Below are 26,751 nucleotides of genomic sequence, written 5' to 3'. Positions count from 1 at the left end.
CCTCATCCCTTTATCCTATCACTGATCATGCCCTGCCAAGATCCAACCTTAGATTACTCCTTCCATTTGTTGTCCTCCTATGCTTCTGAAGAAACTGGAGAAAACCATGCTGACTGGGTCCACTACAAATCTGTTACAAATTATCAACTCTGTATGGGACATGTGAAATGTAAGCTGTGCTCCAAAATGTAGTGAGGCTTCAGCATGAGATGGGCCTAAGTTTCACTTTCATTTTTGGGGAAGGGGGTTCTGCACCAGCTGCCCACCCCCCTCCCTTGTTTTGTAACCACCCCCTCTGTTGTTTTGTGCCTTAACTTTATCAAATAAGGCAATCCTCTAGCTCCCAAGCTAGTTTTGAGTAAAATGTACCTCTTGGGTTCCAAATATAGACTGTGAGGTCTCTTGCCTCAGCCAATGAGGATAAAGAGATTGAGACAAACAAGTGAGGAGGGGGGCTCTTTGGAGTGGTTTGTCTAAGACTATATATACTACTTGCCGTTGTTTGTGCGGGGCCTCACTACTCCAGTCTGTCCTGGGTAGCAGACACCCAACTCTCGCGCGAGACTTACTAGAATAAAACCTTCTGTTTTCTACCTGGAGATACCTCTGAGTTTTTATTTGGGTAAGTGGTCTCAGTCCCACTCAACTGGTTCCCCACTACAGCAAGGCATTTCTTTTATACTTCCCTAATCCAATCATGATCCCACTCAATATTCCAAATCTTCACATCCCTCCTCAAATCTCCTATGATAAATGCCTCTACACTTTAAACTAAAAATTTTACCTCATACTTCAAAGAAAAAAATTGAGGCCAATCTCAAAGAGCTCCCCTTCCCACCTTCTCCTCATCTCAAATCACTCAGATGTCTTCTCTCCCTATCTCCTCCTACGCCCCTGCTTCATATGAAGAAGTGGCCTTTCTCTTTGCCAAGGCAAACACTTCTACATACATTATTGATCCCATTCCGTCCTGTCATCTCGACACTCCTTATCATCTCTACTCTTCCATTAATCTTCAAAGACCTTTCTCCTGGGTACTTCCCCGCTGTCTACAAACATCCCAAATGTCTCCACTATCCTTTAAAAACTCTCACTTAACCTGTGAGTGATTATCACCACTAATTACTGTCCTAGATCTCTCCTTTTTGTGGCTAAACTTGAGAAAGCTGCCTGCTACTTCCTTTCCTATCACTCTCTTCTAAACCCTCTACAATCTTGCTTCCAACCTGATTGTCCAACTGAAACTGCTCTCTTATGATCTTTTATGGCCTTTTCTTAACCTCCAACCTTCTGGACCTCTCTACATTCTTGGATACTATTGATCACCTTTCTCTCCTGGATACTCTCTCCTAGGTTTTCATATTACTCTCTCCTGATGCTCCTCCTACCTTTCTGACCACTCCTCAGTTTCTTTTGCTGGATCTTGCTCCAGGTCATGCCGACTAACAGTAGGTGTTCCCAAGGGTCTGTCTTGGGTCTTCTTCTTTTCTCCCTCTACATTATCTTGCTTGGTGATCTCATCACCTCCCATGAACTCAATCCTCATCTCCTCTACACAGATGATTCTCAAAACTTTTTATCCAGCCCTACCCTCTTTCCTCACCTCCAGTTCAGAATCACATATTGCCTGTTGTACAACTCAAACAGAATGTTCCAGGATGTCCCAAAGACATCTCAAACTCAACGTATTTAGAACACAACTCATCATGCTTTATCCAAACCCTTCCCTCTTCCAAATTTACCTATTACTGTTAAAGGTACCACCATCCTCCCAGTTGCCCAAGCTCACAAACTTAGTGTCATCCTTGACTCACACTCATTCCATACTGGCATATCTCATAGTTCATATACTGACAATATCTCTCATACACATTCACTTCATTCCATTCATATAGCAACTACCCTGACATAAACACTAACTACTTCATATGTGGACTATTACAAACACTTTACAATTGATTTACTTGCCTCAAGTCTCTCCCTATCCTAATCCAACCACCACTCAACTGCCAAAGTGATCTTCCTAAAAATGCAGGTCTAACCATGTCATAACCATACTCAATAAACTCCAGTGACTCCCTATTATGTCCAGGATCAAACGTAAAGTCTGTTTGGCTCATAGAGTACTTTACAACTTGGTCCCTCCCATCTTCATACACTTTACTCCGCACTCCACATATTCTACGATACAGTAACATTGGTTTCCTTGCTTTTCCAAGAAACTGCATCTCCTGACTCTATATCTTTTCACTTGCTTTTCCCATGCTTAGAATGCCCTCCCTTCTCACCTCCACTTTTTGCTTTCCTTTAAGACTCAGCTCAAATCCCACTTCTTTTTACAACAGGTCTTTCCTGGCATCCTCCCTCCCTCCCCTCCACTCCTCCACTGTTAGTGCCTTCCCTCTAAAATGATCTTCTATTTACCCTGTCATGTATTTTACATGTATACAGTTCTTTGCATGTTGTCTTCCCTATTTGAATATAAGCTCCTAGAGAGCAGAGATCATTTTTTACCTTTCTTTTTCTCCCCAATACTTAGCATGTCTGGCACATAGTAGGTGCTTAAAGTTTGTTGACTGATGAACCCTCAGATTTGCCACACAGATTTACTTACCATGTAATGAATACAACTTGCTCATTTTTATCTCCATACCTAATGCCTTCCCCATTCTCTTCACCTAACCAAACTTTTCTCACATTCAAGCCTCAGCTCATCTCCCAAGAAGTCATTCTTTGAAGATATCTTTTTTGTTTGTTTGTTTTGGTGAGGCAACCAGGGTTGGACTTGCCCAGGGTCACATAGCTAGGGTCAAGTATCTGAGGCCTCATTTGAACTCAGGTCCTCCTGACTCCAGGGCCAGGGCTCTATCCACTGGGCCACCTAGTTGGCCCCCGAAGAGTCACCCTTAATCATTTCAGGCCAAATTAATCTCTCTTTCCTCTCTGAACCACTCACCCAGATACATGATACTTTTATAGATCACTGATATCTTTGGCATTGAATATTTTATGTTTTTTTGCTTCTGTCTTTTCTGCCAAGCAGAACTAACAATATCAGAACAAATCAATCAATCAACAAGTATTTATTAAGTACCTACTATGTTCCAAGCTAAATGCTGGGAATACAAAGAAAATAGAAAAAAATGACTAAGAGGGGAGTGATAGCCAAGATAAGTAAGGAAATAGTATAAAGAACACTGAGTTACCCTCTTGATGAATTTAAATCACCTGATCCAAATGAATTAAATTCCCAGGTCCTGAAAATATTGCAAATGTAACTGTTGCGCCATTACCAGGAATATATGGAAAACTGTGGAAAACGGGAGAGGTACTCCACCAGATTGGAGAAGTGTAAAAGTACTCATTTTCAAAAAATGCAAGTGAAGACAGTCTGGAAACTATAGGCCAATTAGTGTGAATTCAATTCCTGGAAAATTCTAGAACTGATCATTAAAGAGATGGTTGGTGAACATCTAGAAAGGGAAGCAGTGATTACTAAAACCTAGAATGTTCATCAATATCAAATCATGCTACACTAACCTTGCTAGATTTTAAGTTCCTGAAGGTCAAGAGCTGTTTTAATGCAGTGCCTGGCACATAGCAGGTACTTAATAAATTCTTGTTGATTGATTTAGTTAAATTATTTTCTTCCCTAAATCTTCTCTTCTTCAGATAAATTATCTCCACATTCTGCAACTGACCCTCATGTGACATGGTTTCAAACCCTTCACCATCTTCAGTGTCATTCTCAGGAATCTCTCTAACTTTATCAACATCCTTCTTAAACTGTGGTGATCAATAATCCTAAATCTAAATGAGGTCTAACAAGGAGACAGGGTACAAAAAGTACTATGTTACCTGTTAATTCTTGGAAGCTATGCCACTCCAATGTAGTCCAAGATTGGCTGCCACATTATACTGCTGAAAATCCTATTACAATCCACTAAAACACCCAGAGTAACTACTGGAAGAAGGCCTTAAAGGTGGCATTTTGCTATCCCAAATGAAAAAAAAAATTATAACAAACAACAAGCACGGTGGTATTTGGTATCCTCTATACTTTCAGTCAACTGTATGGCTATAAAACTAAGGGCTGCTCTGGAATATCATTCGTAACAGCTTACTGGTCTGTCCCTTTATTGTGCTCTTGCTGAGCAAGCAGATTATTCCCATAAAAATTCTGTAGAAATGGAAAAGTAGGCATAGAAGGCAGTAGCTCTTAATATTTACTTATTCACCTTTTATTTTCTGGCAATAAAGAGGTCTCAGATTTTTTTCTGAGCCTTTGGTATCTTCTTCCCTTTCACATAACTTGAAATTTGATTCCTTATGTCCTCTTAAGATAAAAATCTTGAATACCACAAGGACCAGTATGTCTTATTTCTTCCAATAAAGCACAGGTATAGAACTTCTAACATTTTATAACTCTACAGTGTTATGTACACAGTAGGCCTTATTTTGTTTTTGAGAAAAGAAATACTAGTATTATAGCAGACCTTAAATCAATAGGTATGTCACAGTTGCTCATCAACCTATGACCTTTGGGTAAGATCTGGAAGAGGTTTAGATAAAGCAAATGTGATTTTGTCAAAACTGTATGCTCACTGAATTTAACATTCCCAGATACTGAAAGTTATGTAAGTTTCACTATGGTGCTAGAATTACTAACACATGAAATTAACCTTACTTTCTACTTTACAACAACACTGCCCTCTATAATCCCATGTACCTGAACTCACCTGTTCCTCAAATAGATTGTTAAATTGAAGATTTCAGCCTCTCTAAAGGTAAAAAGACAAGGCTATTTAAAACTTACTACCATAAAACAAACTTCTAGGATATCAATGGCTTTTTTTTAAACCAACCAGAATTTTTCTTTTTAAAAGTAACTCCTGAGAAATGGATTAGAATTTGGGGTTAAGAATGATTATCTTGTAGGATCATACAAAAACAGACAGCATGCTGGATTTGGCCAACAGGCTATAGTTTGCCAACTCCCTGATTAAAATTTCAGCAGAACAAGAACGCTCCAAAACTGAACTATTAAAACGGAAACATGGGAGGTGGGGTTGAAAATGAATGCAATTTTCTATTACTTGTCCAGATTTCTTTGAAAGTGTTATGCATAACTCTAATGTGGCTCACCTTTTAAAAATGATTAAAAATAATGGGAAGGAAAATATATTCCCATTCTTACCCATTTTAAATCATTTTTTAAAGGCAGATGACATTTCTTTCTATAAATAAGGACCAAGAAAAAAAAAGGTAGACATTCCTTTTCCTCTATCGTTTAATAGTGAACTACCAAGTTCCAATGTTGTAATTATGTAATGGCCTTCCAATATGATGTACCGAAAAAACATCTATCTTTGGCTATGGTTTCAATAGAATATAAGGAAAATTAAAGATAATAGTAACCAAATGGAAAAATCCATGGCAAAGGTAACATTTTTCAAACTTCTAAGAAGATATTAGAAAGTGGAAACTTTACAAAAAACAAAAAAAATAAAGGTCCTCTCTTTCAGTGTGTGGCTGTCAAAACAACAACTAAATTAATTATAGAATAACAACTGCAAAATTCGTACATGGCTAGGTAATATTGTAAACCTGAACTAGTTGTTACTAAAGTAGTTGTATATTTTACCTTCAAAGCAAGGCTTCAGGATGAGACCCCTTTGCATTTCATTCTTACATTACCTCAGTTGTGAATGTAATATCATTTGATCTGTTATGATGAGAAAGGTTGAAAAGAAACCCAATCACTTTTCATTTCATACTCATTGGCAGTAAGCACAGGATGCAATAAATAACCAAATTTAATTTTAAAAAAAAAAGCATTATGCGTATCTTTAATTCCTTCACAAAATTCCAAATCTGATGCTTGTAAGTGATGGCGATGCCCTAAGGTTCTCAATGGTTATACAAGGTCAACACAAGTTCTGGTAGCTCCTACACCAAATTTTAAAGGCTTGAAAAGTATGTCATTTGAGGACCAATCTAGCTATGTTTGGAGAATTGGCCACCAGATGATGAATTTTTTCAGCCAAAGAAACTCATAACAACTATCTTACTAAATCATGAAAGATTTGGATTAATGAAGGAAACATCCAAAACAAAAATTTTTGGGGTCTTTAAAGAAAAATATATTGGAAACACTAAAGTTTTTCATTAAAGACTTTCATTGCTGGATTCATCACTTCATTCCTCACTCATTCTGTGTTTTTAAATATGTCCTTGTTGCTATGGAAAAGACTAATAAATTAAGAAGTTAAAATGTTCAAGTGGTGACAACATAGCAGGGTTAAGACTGGAAGACAAAACACAGACTGTGTCATAATAAGAGAAACTATGCTCATCAATTAACAATCAACCATGAATTAATTTAGACTTAATCTTTTATAATGTCAGTTTTAAGACTACCACCCAAATGAAAAAGTAGGTTGGAGTCATAAAATCAGTGTAGAATAGGTAGAACTTGAGCAAGTAAGACCTGAGCAAGGATTCTTAACTTTTTTTGTGTCATGAAATCTCTGATCATTTGGGGAAGCTCCTCTCAGAATAATGTTTTTAAATGCAGTGATAAAAATATTTTTCCTGTGCAAGTTCACAGATCCCCAGAAATCTGTCTGTGGACCCCCAGGCTAACAACCTTTGATCTAGGGGCTCAAATAATGCAGCTAACTGCCAATTATACATACTAATACAAAGAAGACACAATGTAGGTAAATGAAAATCTCAGATAAATTAAAATCTTGCTACATTATAAACTCCCTATTAATCCTTTCAGAATTATTAAAGAACAGTTAAATGAAATAAAATTACTACATTCTACCTTCACTTTCCTTCTAAAGAGGAGTTAGTGGTTATGCCATTAGCATGACTAATTCACAGGCTATTAAATCTCTTTAGGGAAAAACATGGGGTGCACTTCATGTCTGCAGGAATAATACATTTATTAGTTCGCTAATTCAAACAAACATTTATATGCAATGCACTATACTATGCTCTGGGGGAGATAAACAAATCTGTGATCTTATCAGTGTGAGTATTCTCTCTAACAATGCAGATTTCAACCCATCTATGCCTTTTTACCTTATACAACTTTTATCCATGTCCTTGCATTAAGTTTACCACAGAGCATTTACTCAACACACAGAGGATTTTCTTCATTTCTTTTTACATCATGAGGACACCAATGGAACATATGAGGTATCTACCAGTTATGCCTCACTTCTACCATATGACCAGGTCATCATCTTTTTCACTCATAAGTTTCTTTGATAGCATTTTTTACTCTAGTTTTCCTTCATCATGTGATACCTTCTTTGCAATGTGTTACAACCTCCTCACATCCACCAGCTCTAGATCTATAATCATATCAACCACTTGTTGGTACATTGCTTCCTGGGCAATATTTCATTTTTAGTTCCTCAGAGATTATAATATTCCATGTCTTATAGCCATATATAACATCACCTGAAGGATACAAGAATTAAAAGAATTAATTAATCTGCCTGGGAGGAGTTTGGGGGACATTAAAACCTTAACAATTTCCCAAAAGCAATCTAACCTACTATTCTCCTCCTGCTCAATTTTAGGCCCAACCCAATGTCTATATGCTACATCTTTCCAAGATACACACATACATACATATACAAAGAGAGAGAGAGTAAGAAATGAGTGCCATTGGTTGTTGATCTAACTGTACATCACAGTCTGCACAATAAGTACATTTGGTTTTTCCTGTGTGGATGGTAAGATGAATTCTTTCGAGTCATTACAGATCTCACACAGGAGGCTCCGGAATGTTCTGAGGTCTGATTTAATATGCATGATGTCATCTGTAAATAGGAATATTTGGAAAATCTCACCATTTTTAGGGATTTCCTTTTAAGCCTGGGCTTGACACTGGATGTCTTCCATGATAGTGACAAACATCTCTAGTGGAAATACATCTGTTTTATGCCTCATCTGATATTAATAATTAGAAGTCAAACAAAACTCTGTTTTGTTATATTTTTCCAGGAATTGTGTATAATTTTGACGTATACTTGGGAGACAACTTGGAAGAAAGTCTTTAAGGCAGCATTTTGCTCTACCACTTCCCCTGCCTTCAATTTTTAAAATCAACAACTAATAAGAGCAAAGTAGGATGATGCTACACTCTATATCTTTCAAGCATGTGATGGTTAAAGTGTGGTATATGGAAAACTGTCACCTACAAAAATCTTATTCTTCTCTCAAAGTACCCTCATATAAAGGATGCCCTCCAGACAAATGTTTGTAGATGATTCTCATTTAAACTTTACATAGACGGGAAAATAAGCACATGGGTCAATAGTTGTTGATGTCCTCTTGGTTGCCTCTTCCTTTTTTGGTAGTAGAAAGGTCTAAGATGTTTTCCTAAGTCTTTAGTATTTTCCCTCCTTTTAATACCTTAAGAATTCATATACTAATGTTCACACAATTGTGCTGACTCTAGAACAAACCTGCATACTTGGGTCTAGTCCAGTTGCTTTCCCTATCTTTGGTCTCTTCAGTGTCATTTCAACCACTTCTGTAATCATATTCAGTGCTAAAGTTCAAATGTGGTGTCTGCGATGTACACTGTCCTTAATGTTTAAAAAAAAAGAGTTTGTTATAAAGATCTCTGCAAATTTTCTCCATCTTTTGTCTGTTGGTTGCTCTCGTAGTTTTTTCCCTAAATGATCCAGATATAACTTTTGTAGGAACATGGTTTCAGAGTTGGAAGAATCTTAGAAGTAATTTAGTCTAACATTTTCATTTTGCAGATAAATAAACTGAGACCTAGAGAGGTTAAGTAATTTACTCAGGTCACATAAGGTAGTACTGAAAAAGACAACATTTGAACTTAAGCCCTCTGACTCTAAAACCAATGCTCTTTTTCACTATATAACTATTATCAAGCTTTTAAAAATTAGTTTTACCTTCTATTGCTTCTATTTTATGAGGCAATACCACTTAATAAGAAAATGAGATACAACTTTTTAAAATGTATACCCATTATTAATTAATGAAAGAACAAATCCAAGTACATGTATTTATAACATCATCTTTGTATACAAGAGATTGAACCTTTTCAGCTGATTCAATAAACAACACCTGGTCCTGCACCTTCTATATTATTTTACCCCATCATCTGTGGTCCAACAGAATGCACAGATGACAAAGGTTAGTTTGGTAGGGATTAAATCAATAGTCAATAATCAATAAACAAAACATAAATCAATGCTGATAAAGTATTTTATACTTGAGAAGAAAAGTGGCTCAACAAAATTTACACATAGCTTTTAATTTTATTAAAAAAATAAGAATAGAGTTTTTAAAAGTGCAATAACAGGATAATGGGACTACAAAAAGAGGCAAAGGAAAAAAGAGAGCGTAAAAAGACGGCTTAAACCAAGATGGTATTTGTATGACTGAGATGTTTGCCATATATAATTCCCAAAGGTACACCATTCTATCATTCTGAAATTATATATTTGGTAGTTTAAAATTTGAAATTTGAGAAAATTCATTCCTTTTATAAATCTTGTGCTAAGGGCCAAACCAGAATTCATGATGTGGTAGGTTGTTAGCAAAGATTTTCTCCATAAGTAACATCTCTATAAATTGGGTTCTCCTAAATACATCATATGGATGGCTAGGATGACTAGACCAAAACAAAGAATGTGCATAATTCTATAACTAATAGCTAATCTTTTTAAAAGATCTCCAGTGAAAGCAGATACGCAGGCAGTTAAGGGCCTTTGGCTCTTCTGTTAATTTTGCTCTGATTTGGCACATATTCTTTACTGATGATTGATTTTTTTCTTTGCTCTTGCTCCTTTGAATGTCTCCCTGGATATACCTTGAAGAATGCTGTTTCTCTCCTTTTCAGACAGGTTTTATACTAGCATTTACACTAGAAAGTTTCCAAACTCTAGGATAGAATTACGATTTTTCTTCCCAGCATCCAGCATGATGGAAGGGTCAGGATTTTTATTAAGGACACAGACAAGCAATTAAGTACTATCTTACCCACCCCTCTTCTCAGTCCAGACACACCAAAAGATTTCCCCAGGTCTCCAGTGTGTGCAACAGAATAAGCTGCTAGCCTCTATTGCAGAAATTTAACCTCTGAGAAGTCTTGAGGGTCTCATTGTTTAAAAGGATTTGCTGGTTCCAGCATTAATTCTGCCAATTCCTTTGTGACTGCTGATTGGATAGTAGAGTCAGCCCACTTCTTACAAACCTTCTCAGTAATAGACTCCAGAGAATAGCTAGGAGGCGATGGTATTGATTTTAATGTCCAACCTCTTCTGTCTCAGTGCCATCTTTCATCAGTCTGAGGTTAGTTCTCCCACATATGAAATGATCCTTACAGAAAGAAAAATTTACTTCCTTCCCTTTCAGATTTTTCTGAATTCCATCAGCCATTTCAGGAGGGAAATACTTAATTCCACAAACCATAAGGCAGAGAATAAGGATATTGAAAGCCATTTGGTAGTTAAAAACAACAACAAAAACCTCATACATCTTTAACTATTGAAATCAACAACAAATCGTTTATTGATCTTGAAACATCCTAGTATGTTTTATTTTGTTCTTTGGAATGCTGTTGTAACCTTATGGAGATATTAGACAACAATGGAATATGTTCTGGAGTTATAGCCTGAAGAGGCCTGGGTCCAAATACCACCTCTGTCATGTATTAGCTTAACGTGGTCAAGCTACAATCTCTCTGAGCCTCAGTTTTCTCATTTACAAAATGGGGATAATAAGATATGTAGCCTCAATCTCACAAGGTTGTAGTGATAAGCAAATGAGATAATATATGTAAAATACTTCGTAAACTTTAAAGCACTATATAAACTCCAATTATTTAATAACTGGCACAGTGTAATAAAGCACATGTCCTCTAGTCCAGAAGACCTGAGTTCAAATCCTGCCTCAGATGTTTCCTAGTTGTGAGACCCCGGGCAAGTCACTTAACATTTCTGGGCTACAGTTTGCTTATCTGTAAATTAAGATAATAACAGCACCTGCCTCCCAGAGCTGTTGTGAGGATCAAATGTGTTAACATATGTAAAGTGCTCGCTCTGCAAACTTTAAAGTGCTATATAAATGCTAGCTGCTATTGCGGCTGCTGCTACATCTATTATATTTTCTGACACATTTTATGCAATTAGAAAACTGCAGTAATAAACAATTACTATTCTGAGATGTCAACTCTCATATGTAGTAATGGATGATTAGGACAATATGAAAAATAAAAACCCATAAATCATTCCTGAAATATTTACTTCTGAGTTTAACCCCATTCTCCTCCTATATAAATTTTTCAATGGCAAGTAGTAAAACTAACTAAAAGCTTCAATTCTTTTACTACCTATTCTATCTTATAAGAAAGGAAATAAGCAGTGAAGGAGCAAAAAAAAAAAATCAGCAAGTGGGAAAATATGAAACCTAGATAATTACAAACTAGAGAATCAGTCTGAAAATAAATGCCTCTTTAGGTATACCACATCAGCATTAAAGCTTAAAGAAGAACGTGGGGGCAGGTAGGTGGCGCAGTGGATAGAGTACCTGCCCTGAATTCAGGAGGAACTGAGTTCAAATCTGGCCTCAGATTGACACATAATGCTTACTAGCTGTGGGACCCTGGGCAAGTCACTTAACCCCACTGCCTAACCCATAATAATAATAATAATAATAATAATAATAATAATAATAATAATAATAATAATAATAATAATAATGTGCCTTTTAAAAAAGTTAATTGCCCATTATTATCCCTTTTTAAAATTCAAAATCCCCTCTTTGGTACAGTAGGAAATTCTCTCTAACTCCTCTTTGCTTTTATATCTCATTCTATCTAGTTAAATCTTCATTCTTAAATATAGGTTAAAATGGATTCTAGGCTTCCAGTGCCTCAGAAAGTCCTAAATGAGTTTTAACTAAATACCTAGTTTAGGTCTAGAAAAATTTCAGAGTTTGTAACCCTATAAGATTGCCTTAACATTCCTCTTAAAACTTACAAATACTTCTTATTTTCCCTTCTTTTTCCTGAGTATTATCCCGCTTCAAAGCACAATAAAGACTAGGTCAGTCCTAATTGCATGTCTTAATAGTTAATAAAATCCTGACCTCTCCTTTAAGCTATGATACTGTAAAGTTTTTTTTAATAAAGATCTTTTATTCCTCACTCCTTTTTTTGAAAGTTGTAATAATAATTTGACACTGAACAATAATTTACCTAGATTACCAACACTGCTTCCAGATACCTGTCACAATGTCTCCAGGAAGACACTTTTAAAAATGCTGTACCAAAATTAATAAAAAGATGTCACTCAATATAGTGATCAACCTCAGTGTTTTGTCTTAATGCTTAACTTCTGTCTTAACTAATAATACCTTTAGCAACCAGTACATACAAAGGTGCCAGACAGAGGCATAACTGTGGTAATAAACCCTGAAAAATAAAAACAATTGATAAAAGAGGGGTAAAAGATTCTATGATACCCTCTTACTTTTATCACATTCCCAAACTTCCTCTCTGTTCCTCTTTCAAAAATTGCTTCAAAACTCCCCTTCTTCCACCAAAAATTTCCTAATAAAAATAACAGGATTTGTACTAATGTGATATTATTAAGATTTCACTATTTCAATTTAAATAATATTAGTTGTCAAGAGGGGAAAATTGCTGGAAAATAAGGGAATTGAATTCTAGAGCATAATCATTCAGTGCTATTCCAACTATTTAGGACAAGTAATAATTTGGATAAGAATTCATTTTGTGACAGCAATGGTCATGCCAGTGTTTCTACTAATGCCACCCTGAAACCAGAATGAGCTGTTACTTAGTTCACGTCATATCTGTTTCACTGCTATCTTTTACTGTGTTTTTAATTCTGTGATTTTCAGAATAACTGCTTCAGGGAAATGTACAAAAACTGTAGCTCTTAAAGAGCACATTTCAATGACATAGACACATCATAGCAGCTGTTGGTGTGGTGAAGTCAAGCATTTAAAGATCATTGAAGGCCACAATGAAATAGGATCAGGCTCACTAAAGGCGAAGTAAAGTGGGGTTGAAAATCAACAATATTAAGAATTGGAAAACTATGGCTGCAAATCTGTTCTTAAAAAATAAGCAAAGATCTTCAGAGGGACTTGGAAGCTGGAGGAATTGTAACTGATTCGTTTACAGTGTGTCACAAGCTTCCTGAAGTTGGAAGAAGAAGAAGAAAAACAGGTTTTGTTGTTGTTCTTTTGTTTTTGTTTTTGCTTTTTGGTGAGGCAATTGAGGTTAAGTGACATGACCAGGGTCACATAAGTGTCAAGTGTCTGAGGCCACATTTGAACTCAGGTCCTCCTGACCCCAAGGCTGGAGCTCTATGCACTGTGCCACCTAGCTGCCCCTGTTTTTTTTGGGTTTTTTTAAGCTGATAATAGTTGCTATAAATAAAAACCTCTTATGGGCTGTTTCACAGGTAAATGCACAAGTAACACCATTTGTTGGGCAGGAGAACACAGGAGGGCTCCTAACATTAACAGGTATTCTAGCACAGGTTCACTGTTGATCCAGTCAGACAGGAAGACAGCTTTGGAGAGTTAATTGTGCTCATTTCTTCATTCAAGGTTATATTAAAACCACTGTCAGATGTCCAAGTGAACCTTTAAGAAGATCTGTGCATCTTCATCAGGATGTAAAACATCCACCCAAAAAATGTTTGAGGATTTTTAAAATTTCCAGTGGATTTGGAACTCGTCCCCAATGAAGAAATTATGAATTCTAATAAATCAATTGACATATAGCAGGTAAAACTGTTCCAAAATTACAGAAATTCCCAAATAGAAAAACAGTACTGCATCCTGGCCATGTATCATGCTACACATCACAAAAGATTAGGAAATGTATCTAAGATGTGGAGATAAACATGCTTCATTGCCCTGAGAATTCCCCTGACTTAAACCCCATTTAAAAGTCATGGGCTATATCAACACTATACTTAGAAAAATTAACCATTTGTCAAAAATTATACTTAATACTTAATGTGATTAGTGTGGTTTAATGATGAAGAATTAACAAATGTATATCAAAATCTTGTGAGCCCAATTCCAAAGGGGCACTGTAAACTGAATAGTGAGAGAGGAAGATTTTCTTCTGCTCTCTCTTTTACCTAGGCTCCAAGAAATGGACTTAGGTGTCTGTCTCTGTTCCTTTTCATTTGTCCTTCTCCGTTTCAGATGCTGGCAATCATCCCCATCCGATCCAGGAGTTTGAGCCACGGCAACCTTGGAGCCAGGAATGCAAGTAGGATGCTGTAGCCAGCCCAACAAGGAAGCTCAGAGAAGCCAGGGTGCCTGAAACCCAAGGCCAACAAGGGTTTTGGACTTGGAACTGGCACTGTATGTCCTATGGGAAATGAGCTAAAATATGAATGTAATCCTCTTTTCTTCTCCAGAAACTGAGGTGGTGCAAAGGAGGGGGGAGGCTGGGTGGGGAATTATACCTCCCACATGTTCAAAGGAATAAATTTATATATGTGATTATATTTTTTGAAGTGAATATTTTAGCATATAAGTTAATGTGACTGTTGGTGGCTAAATCTAACTAGGGGTGTAGCAGGACTCCCACCAACAACTGAAGAAACAACATTAGTGGGGACATTTTCAGAGAACCTAGACACACCTCCAATCATTCTCTTAATGACACTGGAGTACTCTGGGAGAGGAGTGAAATGTAACATACCTGGCCTTCAGGCCAGGGTGGTCTGTGTTAACACTTAAAATAACAACTCTGGGAGGTTTTATCATCCCCATTTTACAGCTGAGCAAACTAAAGCAAACAGAAGTTAAGTGACATGCCCTCAATCACATAACCAGTAAATCTCAATCTCTCTCTCTCTCTCTCTCTCTGCATATATAGTCATATATGTGTATATGTATGCATGTTTGTCTCTTCTATTAGAATAGAAGCTTCTTGTAAATAGAGATTGTTTCATTCTCTGTATTTGTATCCTCAAAACTTAGCACATTGCATGCAGCATTTTTTGTAAACACTCAATGTTTACTGGGACAGGTAGGTGGCACAATGGATAGAGTGCTGGTCCTGGAGTCTGGAATACTCATCTTCCTGAGTTCAAATTTGGCCTCAGAAACTTATTCCTTTATGACCCTGGGCAAGTCATTTAACCCTATTACCTTCAGTTTCTTCATCTGTAAAATGAGCTGGAGGAAATGGCAAACCACTCCAGTATCTTTGCCAAACAAACCCTTAAATGGGGTCACAAAGACTAAGTAGGACATGACTGAGACAAGTGAACAACAAATGTTTATTAACTGACTGATTCTAATTTTAAGTGAATAAATGCAGAGAATTACCACATTTCATCAACACTCCTACACTCAGGAAATGGAATACTTCTGGTATTGACACTAAATTACACATATCTCTCCCACAGAAAGGTACATTACTCCAAAAAACACTCAAAAAATATTTGTGGAATGAAGTGAGTTCAGTAATGCTTTTCTTCATCTAACTGATTCCCTGGCATATTTCTCCTAACAATTTTTCTAAGCTTTCTACAAGGTTAGAGTCCCATCATCATGCCTTCAATCTCAGAAATAATCTAATCTCCCTTTGTCTATGAAGACTAAAGCCATTCAATTCATAAGCTTTGTTATCTCAATATTATCTGTCAGCTATATCTATATTCATCTTTTTGACCCTGTCCTTCTTCAAAAGTCTCTTTTGCTTCTGACCATTATCTCCCTTAATCCACTCTCCCTTCTATCAGCCCCCTCCTCTTCCCCTCACATTTCCCTATAGGTAAGATAGATTTCTATACACGAATGAATGTGTATGTTATTCCCTTCTGAGCCAATTCCAATGAGAGTAAGGTTCAAGCACTGTTCATACCCCCATCTTCCCCTCTATTTCAAAAGCTCTTCCTTTCATGCTTCTTTTATGTGAGATAATTTTCCTTGTTCTTTCTGTCCCTTCCCCCTACTCCCAGTGCATCCTTCTTTTTCACCCTGTAATTTTTTTTTTGAAATCATCCCATTATAATCAACTTAACCCCAAGTCCTCTATGTATATTCCTTCTGACTGCCCTAATAATGATAAAGTTTTTAGGAATTATACTTATCATCTTTCCATACAGGAATGGAAACATTTTAACCCTTTTGATTCCCTTATGATTTCTCTTTCATGTTTACTACCTTTTTATGCTTCTCTTGAGTCTTACACTTGAAAGGTGAATTTTCTACTCAGGAATTAGTGAAAGTCTTCTATTTCATTAAATATCCCATTTTCCCCCTGAAGGATTATACTCAGTTTTGTTGGATAGATTATTCTTGATTGTAATCCTAGCTCCTTTGCCTTCTGGAATATTATATTCTAAGCCCACCACTCCTTCAATGTGGAGGCTGCTAAATACTGTGTGATCCTGCCTGTAGGCTCTACAGCATTTGAATTGTTTCTTTCTGGCTATTTGCAATATTTTCTCCTTGACCCAAGAGCTCTGGAATTTGGCTATATTATTTCTGGAAGTTTTCATTTTGGGATGTCTTACAGGAGATGATCAATGCATTCTTTCAATTTCTATTTTATCCTGTGGATCTAAGATATCAGAGCAGTTTTCCTTAATTTGAAATATGATGTCTAGGCTCTTTTTTTGATCATAATTTTCAGGTAGTCCAACAGTTCTTAAATTATCTCTCCTCAATCTATTTTACAGGTCAGTTGTTTTTTCCAATGAGATATTTCACATTTGCTTCTATTTTTTTCCCCCATTCTTCTGACTTTGTTTTATTGTTTCTTGATGTCTCATGGAGCTTTCAGTTGCCCAATTCTACCACTTTTACCATTTGACCAATTCTTTTTTTTAAGGTATTATTTCCTTCAGTATTTCTTGTGCCTGCTTTACCAAGCCGTTATTCTCTTTTCATAATTTTCTTGCATCACTCTCATTTCTTCTCCAAATTTTTCCTTACACCTCTCTTATTTGATTTTTTAAATCCTTTTTGAGCTCTTCCAGGAATTCTTGTTGGGCTTCTGTCCATCCAATTTACCTTTATCTTTGAAGCTTTGCTTGTAGCTGCTTCAACATCTTTGTTTTCTGGGTTTGTGTCTTGATCTTCCCTGTCACCATAGTAACTTATTATGGTCAGGTTCTGTTTTTGTCATTTGCTCATTTTCCCAGCCTATTTCTTGACTTTGAATTTTATATCAAAGTTAGGCTATGCTCCCAGGGTGAAGGAGGCATTACCCCAAGCTTCAGGACTTTCTTACTGCTGTTTTCACAGCTAGCTCTGGGAACTACAGATTTTCAGTGCCTCTAAGTGATCTAAGTGATCTAAGGAAAGGTATGGTCACTGCTCTCCTGGCCTATGTTCTGATTTTTACTTAGGAAGGGACCTTGTTTCCTCGTAGCCACTAGTGCTAGCACTCCGCCTAGGCCCTAGGACTGTGACCAGTAGGACTGTGGCCCTGCTCTGTAGCCACAATTACTAGTGTTCCCCTCTGTCCTGGAATTGAGACCAGTCTCCCTACTTCCTTGTGAGAGAACACAGGCACTGCTCTATCTTGGGACCCCAATCAGGACCCTAACTCCCCTGTGGCCACAAGTGCTATCGCTTCTTTTGGCCCTGAGACTGTGACCTAGAACTGCATATGAGCACTGCAGCAGGGTCCTGGATCCAGTGCCAGAAAAGGGTCCCCTGCAATCTCCTTCTGAATCAGTTGTTCAACCCTACCCACGATCAGTGAGCTGAAAGTTTCCAAAGCTGCTGCTGCTGTTGCTGTCAATGCAGCTAGCTGCCTCCAAGGTCCACTGATGGTGCTGCAGGGTAACCTGCAGTGCCCCAGGCCTGACCACTATCCCAGTGAGATAGACCTTTCCTGCTGACCTCCTAAGCTGTCTTGGGCTGGAATAATTGTTTTACCCAACTTTTTGTTGGTTTTACCACTCCAGAATTTGATTTAAAAACAAAACACTGAATTAACAATTCATCCTACACATCCCGGTCTGCTTCATCTTCCATTAATATACCAATTCCCTCATGTCATGGCCCTACTCAAAAATTCTGAATGCCTCCTGCCTGCCTACAAGATAAAATCAACCCCACCTTACCTATAACTTTATCTCCTACTAGCCCCCTTTAACAACCTTCTACTCTAACTGGTATCTCAATGTATATTGAAATGCCATGCTTCCTCCTGTTTTGTCATTCCATATGTTATTTCCCTATCAAAATCCTACCTACCCTTCTAATTCCTGACCAAATGTCACCTCTCTAAAAGGTCTTATCTTCTCTAGTCTAAATTGATTTTCTATTATGAATGTATTCTGTGTCTATAGGTCTCATTTTGGCAAAATTATACTGTCTTGCATTATACTTTAACTCTCATGTATGCTGTATCTTATCTCCCAGTGTAGACTATATGCTCCTGTGAGAAAAGCAAGAGTTAGTGGAAAGAAACTGTCTTTTGCTACTTTAAATTTTTATCAGCTGAAGGAACAATTGAAAACAGTTCTGTATGTGTGTGTGTGTGTGTGTGTATATATATATGTATATATATATATACATATATACACACACACACACACACACACATACATACACACACACACACACACACGTATATATACAGCAGTAATTTAACAACTACTTGTTCAACAAATGAATGAAAGGAAGGATCACCAGCGACAAGGGCCACATGAAACAAGCAACCTCCCCCCTTTTGCTCCATCTAATCCCAGTGGTCATTTAACTTGGGCCTACAAAGCTCTCTGCCTATAGTTCCCTACTACCACTTATTCCATGCAATTCTCATGACTGCTGTCTTCTAGAAAAGAGACTTTTATCAAAGGTAATTTTCATATACTCTATTTAACTAATATTTTCTGAAGATCTGTGGTATTTATAGACCTTGTTTCCCTCTGTGCCTTCTTACTGCTGCCTTCACTTTTCTCTATCTCTTATGTTGCAAGATTAGTAAGTTACCAATAACTTGTAACTAGCAGAATTTAGAACTGAATAACCAGGCTCAAAAAGTAGATGCTAATCACTCAATGTCAACTTAGCAGCTTTCTAGAGGATTGTTTCTGCTTTGCCCTATATTGTCTAATATTTCTGTCAATGACTTGAACAAAAGGCATAGATGCTATGCTCGTTAAACTTGCAGATGGCAAAAAGACAGAAGACATAGTTACCATGCTGGATGACAAAGTCAGGATCCAAAAAGATCCTGACAAGCTACAGAACTGGGCTGAATCTAAAAAAATAAAATTTAATTAAGATAAATTTAAATTTAGGTTTAAAAAATAAACTTCACAAGGACAGCATGAGGGAAATTAGATGACAGTTCGTCTGAAAAAGATGTGGGGATTTTTGGTGGGCTGCAAGTTCTATATGAGTCAGCAGTGGAATGAAGCTGCCAAAAAAATGAATGCAGTCTTGGGTTGTATTGCACAGCTTTAAGAAATAAGGAATGATAATCCTTCCATATTTTGTCATAATCAAATAATATCTGGAGTACCACATTCAGTTCTGGGCACCACTCTTTAAGAAGGATGTTTATAATCTGGAGCATCTAGAGGAGAACAACTAGGATATTGAAGTGCCTTGAATCCATGTTACATGAAGTATGGCTAAAGGAACTAGGAATGCTTAGTCTGGAAAAATAAAGAATCAGCAAAAACATGATAGTTGCTTTCAGTTACGTGAATGCCTATCAAGTGGGAAAATGGTTATAAGTTTATGCATTTAGAAAAGAGCATGTATACTTCAATATATATGAGGAAACTATGGTTCAGGGAGGTTATGACTTGCTCAAGGTCACACAAGTAGAAGTGTCAGAGGTATGGTTTGAACCCAGATTCTCTAACTCCAGAGCCAGCATTCTTTCAACTATAATTTTAGCTGCAAATTTACACTTGATGTGAGAATGAACTTACTAACAATTAAGAGCTATTCAAAAGTAGAATGGGTTATGTTATTTTTTTTCTGTTTTCTTTTTTAATATAAATTTATTTATTTTTAGTTTTCAACATTCACTTCCACAAGTTGTTGAGGGTCCAAATTTTCACCCCATCTCGCCCCTCCCCCCACCGCAAGATGGCATGCATTCTGAATATCCCTTCCCCTAGTCTGTCCTCTCTTCTATCTCTCCTCCCTTCTCTTATCCCCTTCCCCTTCTATTTTCCTGTAGGGCAGGATAGACTTCTGTACCCCATTTCCTGTATTTCTTATTTCCCAGTAGTATGTGAAAACATTTTTTTAAACATATGTTTTTAAAACTTTAGGTTTCAAATTTTCTCTCTTCCTCCCTCCCCACCCACCCTCATTGAAAAGGCAAGCAACTCAATATAGGTTATACATGTGCAGTTGTGCAAAACACTTCCATAGTAGACATGTTGTGAAAAACTAACTCTATTTCCCTTAATCCTATCCTGCCCTCCCATTTATTCTATTCTTTCTTTTGACTCTGTCCCTCCTCAGAAGTATTTCCTTCTGATTACCCCCTTTCCCAATCTGCCCTCCTCTCTATCATCCCCCTGCTCTCTTGTCCCCTTCTCCCCCTATTTTCCTGTAGGGTAAGACAGATTTCCATACCCAATTGAATGTGTATGTTATTCCCTCCTTAAGCCAAATCCTATGAGAATAAGATTCACTCATTCCCTCTCACCTTCCCCTGTTTCCCCTCCACTGTAAGAGACTTTTCTTTTTTGTTTTTTTTGTGAGATAATTTACTCATTCTATCTCTCCCTTTCTTCTTGAGTATAATCCTCTCTCATCCCTTAATTTTATTCTCCAGATATGACCCCTTAATCTTCAACTCACCCTGTGCCCTCTATCTATCTATCTATCTAGCTATATACATACATATAATTTTTTTCTTCCAACTACCCTAATACTGACAAAGGTCTCATGAGTTATAAATATCATCTTTCCATGCAGGAATGTAAACAGTTCAATCTTAATAAATCTCTTATGATTTCTTTTTCCTGTTTACCTCTTCATGTTCCACTTGAGTCCTGTATTTGAAAGTCAAATTTTCTATTCAGCTCTGGTCTTTTCATCAAGAATGCTTGAAAGTCCTCTATTTCACTGAATGACCATTTTTCCCCTGAAGGATTATACTCAGTTTTGCTGGGTAGGTGATTCTTGGTTGTAATCCTCTCTCCTTTGCCCTCCGGAATATTATATTCCATGCCCTGCGGTCCTTTAATGTAGAAGCTGCTAAATCTTGTGTTATCCTGATTGTGTTTCCACAGTACTTGAATTGTTTTTCTGGCAGCTTGTAATATTTTCTCCTTGACCTGGGAACTCTGGAATTTGGCTACAATATTCCTAGGAGTTTTCCTTTGGGGATCTCTTTCAGGAGGAGATCTGTGGATTCTTTCAATTTCTATTTTGCCCTCTGGTTCTAATATATCAGGGCAGTTTTCCTTGATAATTTCTTGAAAGATGATGTCTAGGCTCTTTTTTTGATCATGGCTTTCACATAGTCCAATAATGTTTAAATTCTCTCTCCTGGATCTATTTTCCAGGTCAGTTGTTTTTCCAATGAGATATTTCACATTGTTTTCTAATTTTTCATTCTTTTGGATTTGTTTTACAGTGTCTTGATTTCCCATAAAGTCCCTATCTTCCAATTGCTCTATCCTAAATTTTAAGGAAGTATTTTCTTCAGTAAAGCTTTTGGACTTCCTTTTCCATTTGGCCAATTTTGCTTTTTAGGGCATTCTTCTCCTCATTGGCTTTTTAGACCTCTTTTGCCATTTGGATTAGGCTGTTTTTTAAGGTGTTATTTTCTTCAGTATTTTTTTGGGTCTCCTTTAGCAAGCTGCTGACTTGTTTTTCATGATTTTCTTGCATCACTCTCATTTCTCTTCCCAGTTTTTCCTCTACTTCCCTTACTTGCTTCTCAAAATCCCTTCTGAGCTCTTCCAAGGCCTGGGACAGATTCATATTTTTCTTGGAGGCTTTGGATGTAGGAGCTTTGATTTTGTTGTCTTCTTCTGGTTGTATATTTTGATCTTTTTTTTCACCAAAGTAAGATAATATAGTCTCTTTTTGTGCTGCTTGCTCATGATCCCAGCCAATTACTTTAGTTTTAAACTCTTTGTTAAGGTAAGAGTCTGCTTCCAATGTGGACAGTATACTGTCCCAAGCTTCAGGGGTTTGTGTAAATGTTTTCGCAGATACTTGTAGGGACCTGTAAATTTTCAGTTCTTCCAAGGTGGTATGATAAGGGGCGAGGTGTTTACTCCTTTCCTGGCCTGTGACCACAAGTATTCCTTTCTGTCCTATAACTGTGAGGAGGGGTTCCTCTCCACAGCCACTACAAGTTCCACCTCCCCAGCGTTCCTCCTCACCCCCAGTACCACCACCCAGAACTGTGACCCAGATCCAAGCACGGGCAAAGCAAGAGATTCCTGCCTCAGCACTGGCAAAGAGATCCCTGCAATCCCTCTCTGATCAGCCACTGGATTCCCCCTCAGTCTATGGGCCGGGAGCTTGGGAAGCAGCTGCCCCCGCCCCGGGCCACGCTCTTGGGGAACAGAGCTGAGACCCCGCCAAAACAGACTTTTCCCACTGACCTTCTAAGTTGTTGTCTTTGGCATTTGTGGATTGAGGAGTCTGGAAACCTCCACGGCTGCCTGAGATTCAGTCCTCTGAAGCCTGCTCCAGGTTCGCTGCGGCCTGCGCGCCCATGCCACGCTGCGCTGTGCTCCCAGCCCGTTGCGATATACCTTTCTGATCAACCATCCAGGTTGTCTTGGGCTGGAAATTTGTTTCACTCTGTCTTTTTGTGGGTTCTGCTGCTTCAGAATTTGTTTAGAGACATTTTTTATGAGTATGTGGAGGTGTTTAGGGGAGAGCTCAAGCAAGTCACTGCTTTTACTCTGCCATCTTGGCTCTGCCCCTAGAATGGGTTATGTTAGAGCTGTGGGTTGTCACTCACTGAGCTCTTCAAAGCAAAGGCTGGATAACCACTTTTTGGGTATGTTACAATAACTGAATTTTTTAGGTATGGGTTGGTTTTCCAACTCTGAAACTTTTTTTTTAAGGCAATTGGGGTTAAGTGACTTGCCCAGGGTCGCACAGCTAGTAAATGTCAAGTGTTTGGTCTGAGCTTGGATTTGAACTCAGGTCCCCTTGACAGGGCCAGTACTCTATCCACTGCGCCACCTAGCTGCCCCCTCAACTCTGAAACTCTTGAACTATAAATCTGCATTCATGGCATCTACCACTAAAACACTGCACTCTATATCCAAAGTAATACAGTTTGAACTTTCTTCTTGCTTATTCTAAATAGAAAGCAAATGTAATTATATAGGGCAAAAGAGTTCCAAACTACCAGAATGCAGAACTGATTTGTATACTTGTTTTTCAAATAATTATGACCTAGGCCAAGGGTAGTGGGGTGGGGAACCTGCAGGCTTGAAGCCACATGTGGCCTTGAGGCCCCAGCTTCCCCACCCCTAATCCAGGCCTTCTGAATGAACTTAGTTACTCCTTAATCTATGCAAGAATCAATTTCAAAGTATTTGCCTTAGTTTTATAAAGCTATATACTAGCAGAAATTTTAAGATCATTTTATGTTATTTATTATTTGACTACTATTATTATTATTTTTTTTATTTTTTGCTTTTTAGGCAATTGGGGTTAAGTGACTTGCCCGGGGTCACACAGCTAGTAAGTGTCAAGTATCTGGTCTGAGGCCGGATTGGAACTCAGGTCCTCTTGACTTCAGGGCTGGTGCTCTATCCACTGTGCCACCTAGCTGCCCCTTATTTGACTATTATTAAGGTGAGGTAGATTTTTAAACTAAAATTACTTCTATTTAAAGTATTTTACAACAGAAAACACCACTAAAAAATTAAAAAGTATTCAAATCTTCAGTGACCTATGTTATCTTGGATTCACAAATCTACTATAGACATAAAAACACATATCAGAATGTCATCATGTAAATGGGATAGGTAATCTACTTGTAGATATTTTGTCTAATAAATCTATTCAGTTAATGCTAAAATAACTGTAGCTCTGATATTCCTAGAAAAACCTGAGGCAACAGAGTAAATTCTTCTGTATGTAAATGGGTTGACAAGCTTATAACATTAATTACATAAATGGGTAGACAAAATTGTAATTTTTATATATTTATCATATACTTTCCAATGAGTTAGCACATCACCACATACATTCTAGACAGGCAGTGAAGACATATCAAGCCCAGAATTAAATAGGGGGAAGAAAGTGGGCTGGGTTCCACTTGGAAAGTCCTGCAATGTTTTCAAATGATCCTGAGCTGCTCTCTGACACACATATAAAAATAAATGTCTTAACACCAGCATTCTCTCAGTGAGGCTGTATAGTTACCAATAATGGATGACATAATCTGTGGTGAACTGAAACTGCTGGTGACCCAAAGAGCAACGGGGAAATACAAAGTGGGTATAAAAGTGTGGCAAATTAAAAATTATGCAAAATTCAGTATATGAAGTAAGGAATATTATTCAGGAAACATATGTTCAGAAAAGAAAATGGGCCACTCTGCACTGGTAACCAAAAAATGTTAAAAGATCTATAGGAGGGTCTCTAGCAGATAAGCAGGATCTTTTTTTGGAAGCCACAGATAATAATCATAGAGGATAAAGGGAATACCTTGCAGAAATGGAGAGAGAAAATACACCTAATAAGATAATGGAGGCTTTAAAGTGTTAGGGTATATCATACTTTGTGGTTCTCAAATATTGCACTGAAATGATTTATATGTATAGACTTGTTTCTTCTATAACTGTCTCTGATCCTTTTTTTTTTCTTCCCACCCCACGTTCCTTTAACCCAGGACCTCAAGTATGACTATGGCTTAAAAAAAGCTAAAGTTTATATACTATGGCAGGTATATAATTCCTATGCAGTTCTCACTAATAATATCCTAATAAATATCCCAACAAAACCTAGCCAAACATGGAAAACAAACATTAATGTAAGAAAAAATCACTCTGAGGAACCTATCTGACCATCTGGATCAGTAGTAAGGCAACCTAAGTAAAGGGCTTTCCTCGTAGGCATTGCTTGCAATGTACCCATTCAGAAAATAATGGATCAATACTCAGTGCTTCTCCTTTTTTGTGGTAGCAAAGAATAGGAAACAAAGTGCATGCTTATCATCTGAGGAATGGATAATAGGGCAGAACATCACTGCACCCTAACAAACAATGAATATGAAGAATTTAGTGATACATGAGGGGGCTTACATGAACTGATATTGAATGAAGCAAGCAGAATCTGAGAAATAATATATATGATGACTACAACAATGTAAATGGAAAGAAAAAACAAAACTGAATGCTATGGATGTTATGTATGGACCCAGAAAAGAGGTGAAAAAATGAATCTCCTTCCTTTCACTACAAAGGAAGGTATGAACTATTCCATATACTGTCAAATACAACTGGTGTGCTAGTTGGTTTTGCTGACTGCTTTTTTCTTCCTCTTTCTTTTTTAATTTTTCATTAGAGGGATGGCTTATTGCATAAGGGAAGAGGGAGGAATATATCTGGAAATGAGTATGAAATTACAATGAAGGGCATAAGTAAATTTTTGTAAACACTCAATGCTGCTGACAGGATCTCTCAATAACTAATGTAAAATGCTAAATAAAATGTGAAGAAATGGGGCGCTTCATTTAAAAAGGAAACTGCTAAATATACTGAATTTTTCTGCTGGGAAATAATGTACATGGCACTTTTCCACTTGCAGGAGGAAAAACATCTTGCCTAATTCTTCTAGAATAACTGACAAAAGAAAACTGAATTATTGATGACCAAGGAGAAACCAAACATTAAAAAAAAAGATTAACATTTCATATGGAAAATTCTATCACAAAAGAAAAATCAGTTTCTTTTGGTCACTTCTACTATTCCTTAAAAAGCAGATTTCTGATATGTTAGATTCCTTCCAAAATGAAACCAGTTTTTTGAAAAAAAAATTATATTGTTTCTTAATAAAAAATGAAGAGAAATAAGAAAGCTAGCATTTAAAGAAGATTCCCCCTCACCGAACACAAAAGAATTAGATGTAAAGCGATGCTCTGAATTAAACCTAGCATGATACCTTAACAGAATCATAACAGATGCTCAAATGTTGAATGAATATGAAACAGACCTCTAATAACTTATTATATACCTTGTCATTTTCTTCTTATGAACAGATTAATTTAATTTGCAATAATTTTAACAGTGTAAAACTAATTTTGTATATGCGCCCATTGAAGAAAAGTTTTAGTAAGGAACTACATATGATCAAAACACTTTTCACTCCCTATAGAGCTTACTCCTGACATTGCCTGACTCTTGCTGGGCAAAAGGACAGACAATTCCAGGGGCAAAGCAAGAGGATTTTTTTTTAATGCATCTTTCCTACTCCATTGTTTGTCTCCAAGGAAATATCAAGACCTGTTAAGTACAGCTCTTATTTTTCTTGCATGGGTACCCTGCCTCCATTCCTCTAACAAATGCCTACTCCTTATTTCCGGGTTAAAAAACATTTTTCAAAACATGCGATGATTCTGACACCTCAGCTTACATTACAATTTGATAAAGAAATAACTCTCACTTTGATAAAACTGATCCCAACACTGTAGAATTTTTTGTGATTTTCTTAGAATATTCTATTTTAATTCATAATTTTCAGGCAATTAGTACACAAAGATCTATGGTC

General features: G+C 37.1%; 1 protein-coding gene across 3 annotated transcripts in view; it reads right to left on the bottom strand.

The window, feature by feature from the left end:
- The window catches only part of SPATS2 (spermatogenesis associated serine rich 2), a 139,109-nt gene that overhangs the window by 65,925 nt on the left and 46,433 nt on the right, over nt 1–26,751 (bottom strand). Inside the window, exon 2 of one of the 3 annotated variants that reach the window (XM_078156813.1) lies at nt 5,645–5,725. The exons of the other annotated variants lie outside the window; for them this stretch is intronic. Within the exon in view, the coding sequence (XP_078012939.1) occupies nt 5,645–5,681 (37 nt within the window). The 5' untranslated portion in view covers nt 5,682–5,725. The remainder of the gene's footprint in view (nt 1–5,644; nt 5,726–26,751) is intronic. 3 annotated transcript variants of the gene reach the window in all.

This window comes from Phascolarctos cinereus, unplaced genomic scaffold, assembly GCF_003287225.1.
Source record: "Phascolarctos cinereus isolate Bilbo 61053 unplaced genomic scaffold, phaCin_HiC Scaffold_1;HRSCAF=81, whole genome shotgun sequence".
NCBI lineage: Eukaryota > Metazoa > Chordata > Mammalia > Diprotodontia > Phascolarctidae > Phascolarctos > Phascolarctos cinereus.
The sequence above is the reverse complement of the archived record's forward strand: the minus strand, read 5'-3'. Positions and strand labels throughout refer to the sequence as shown.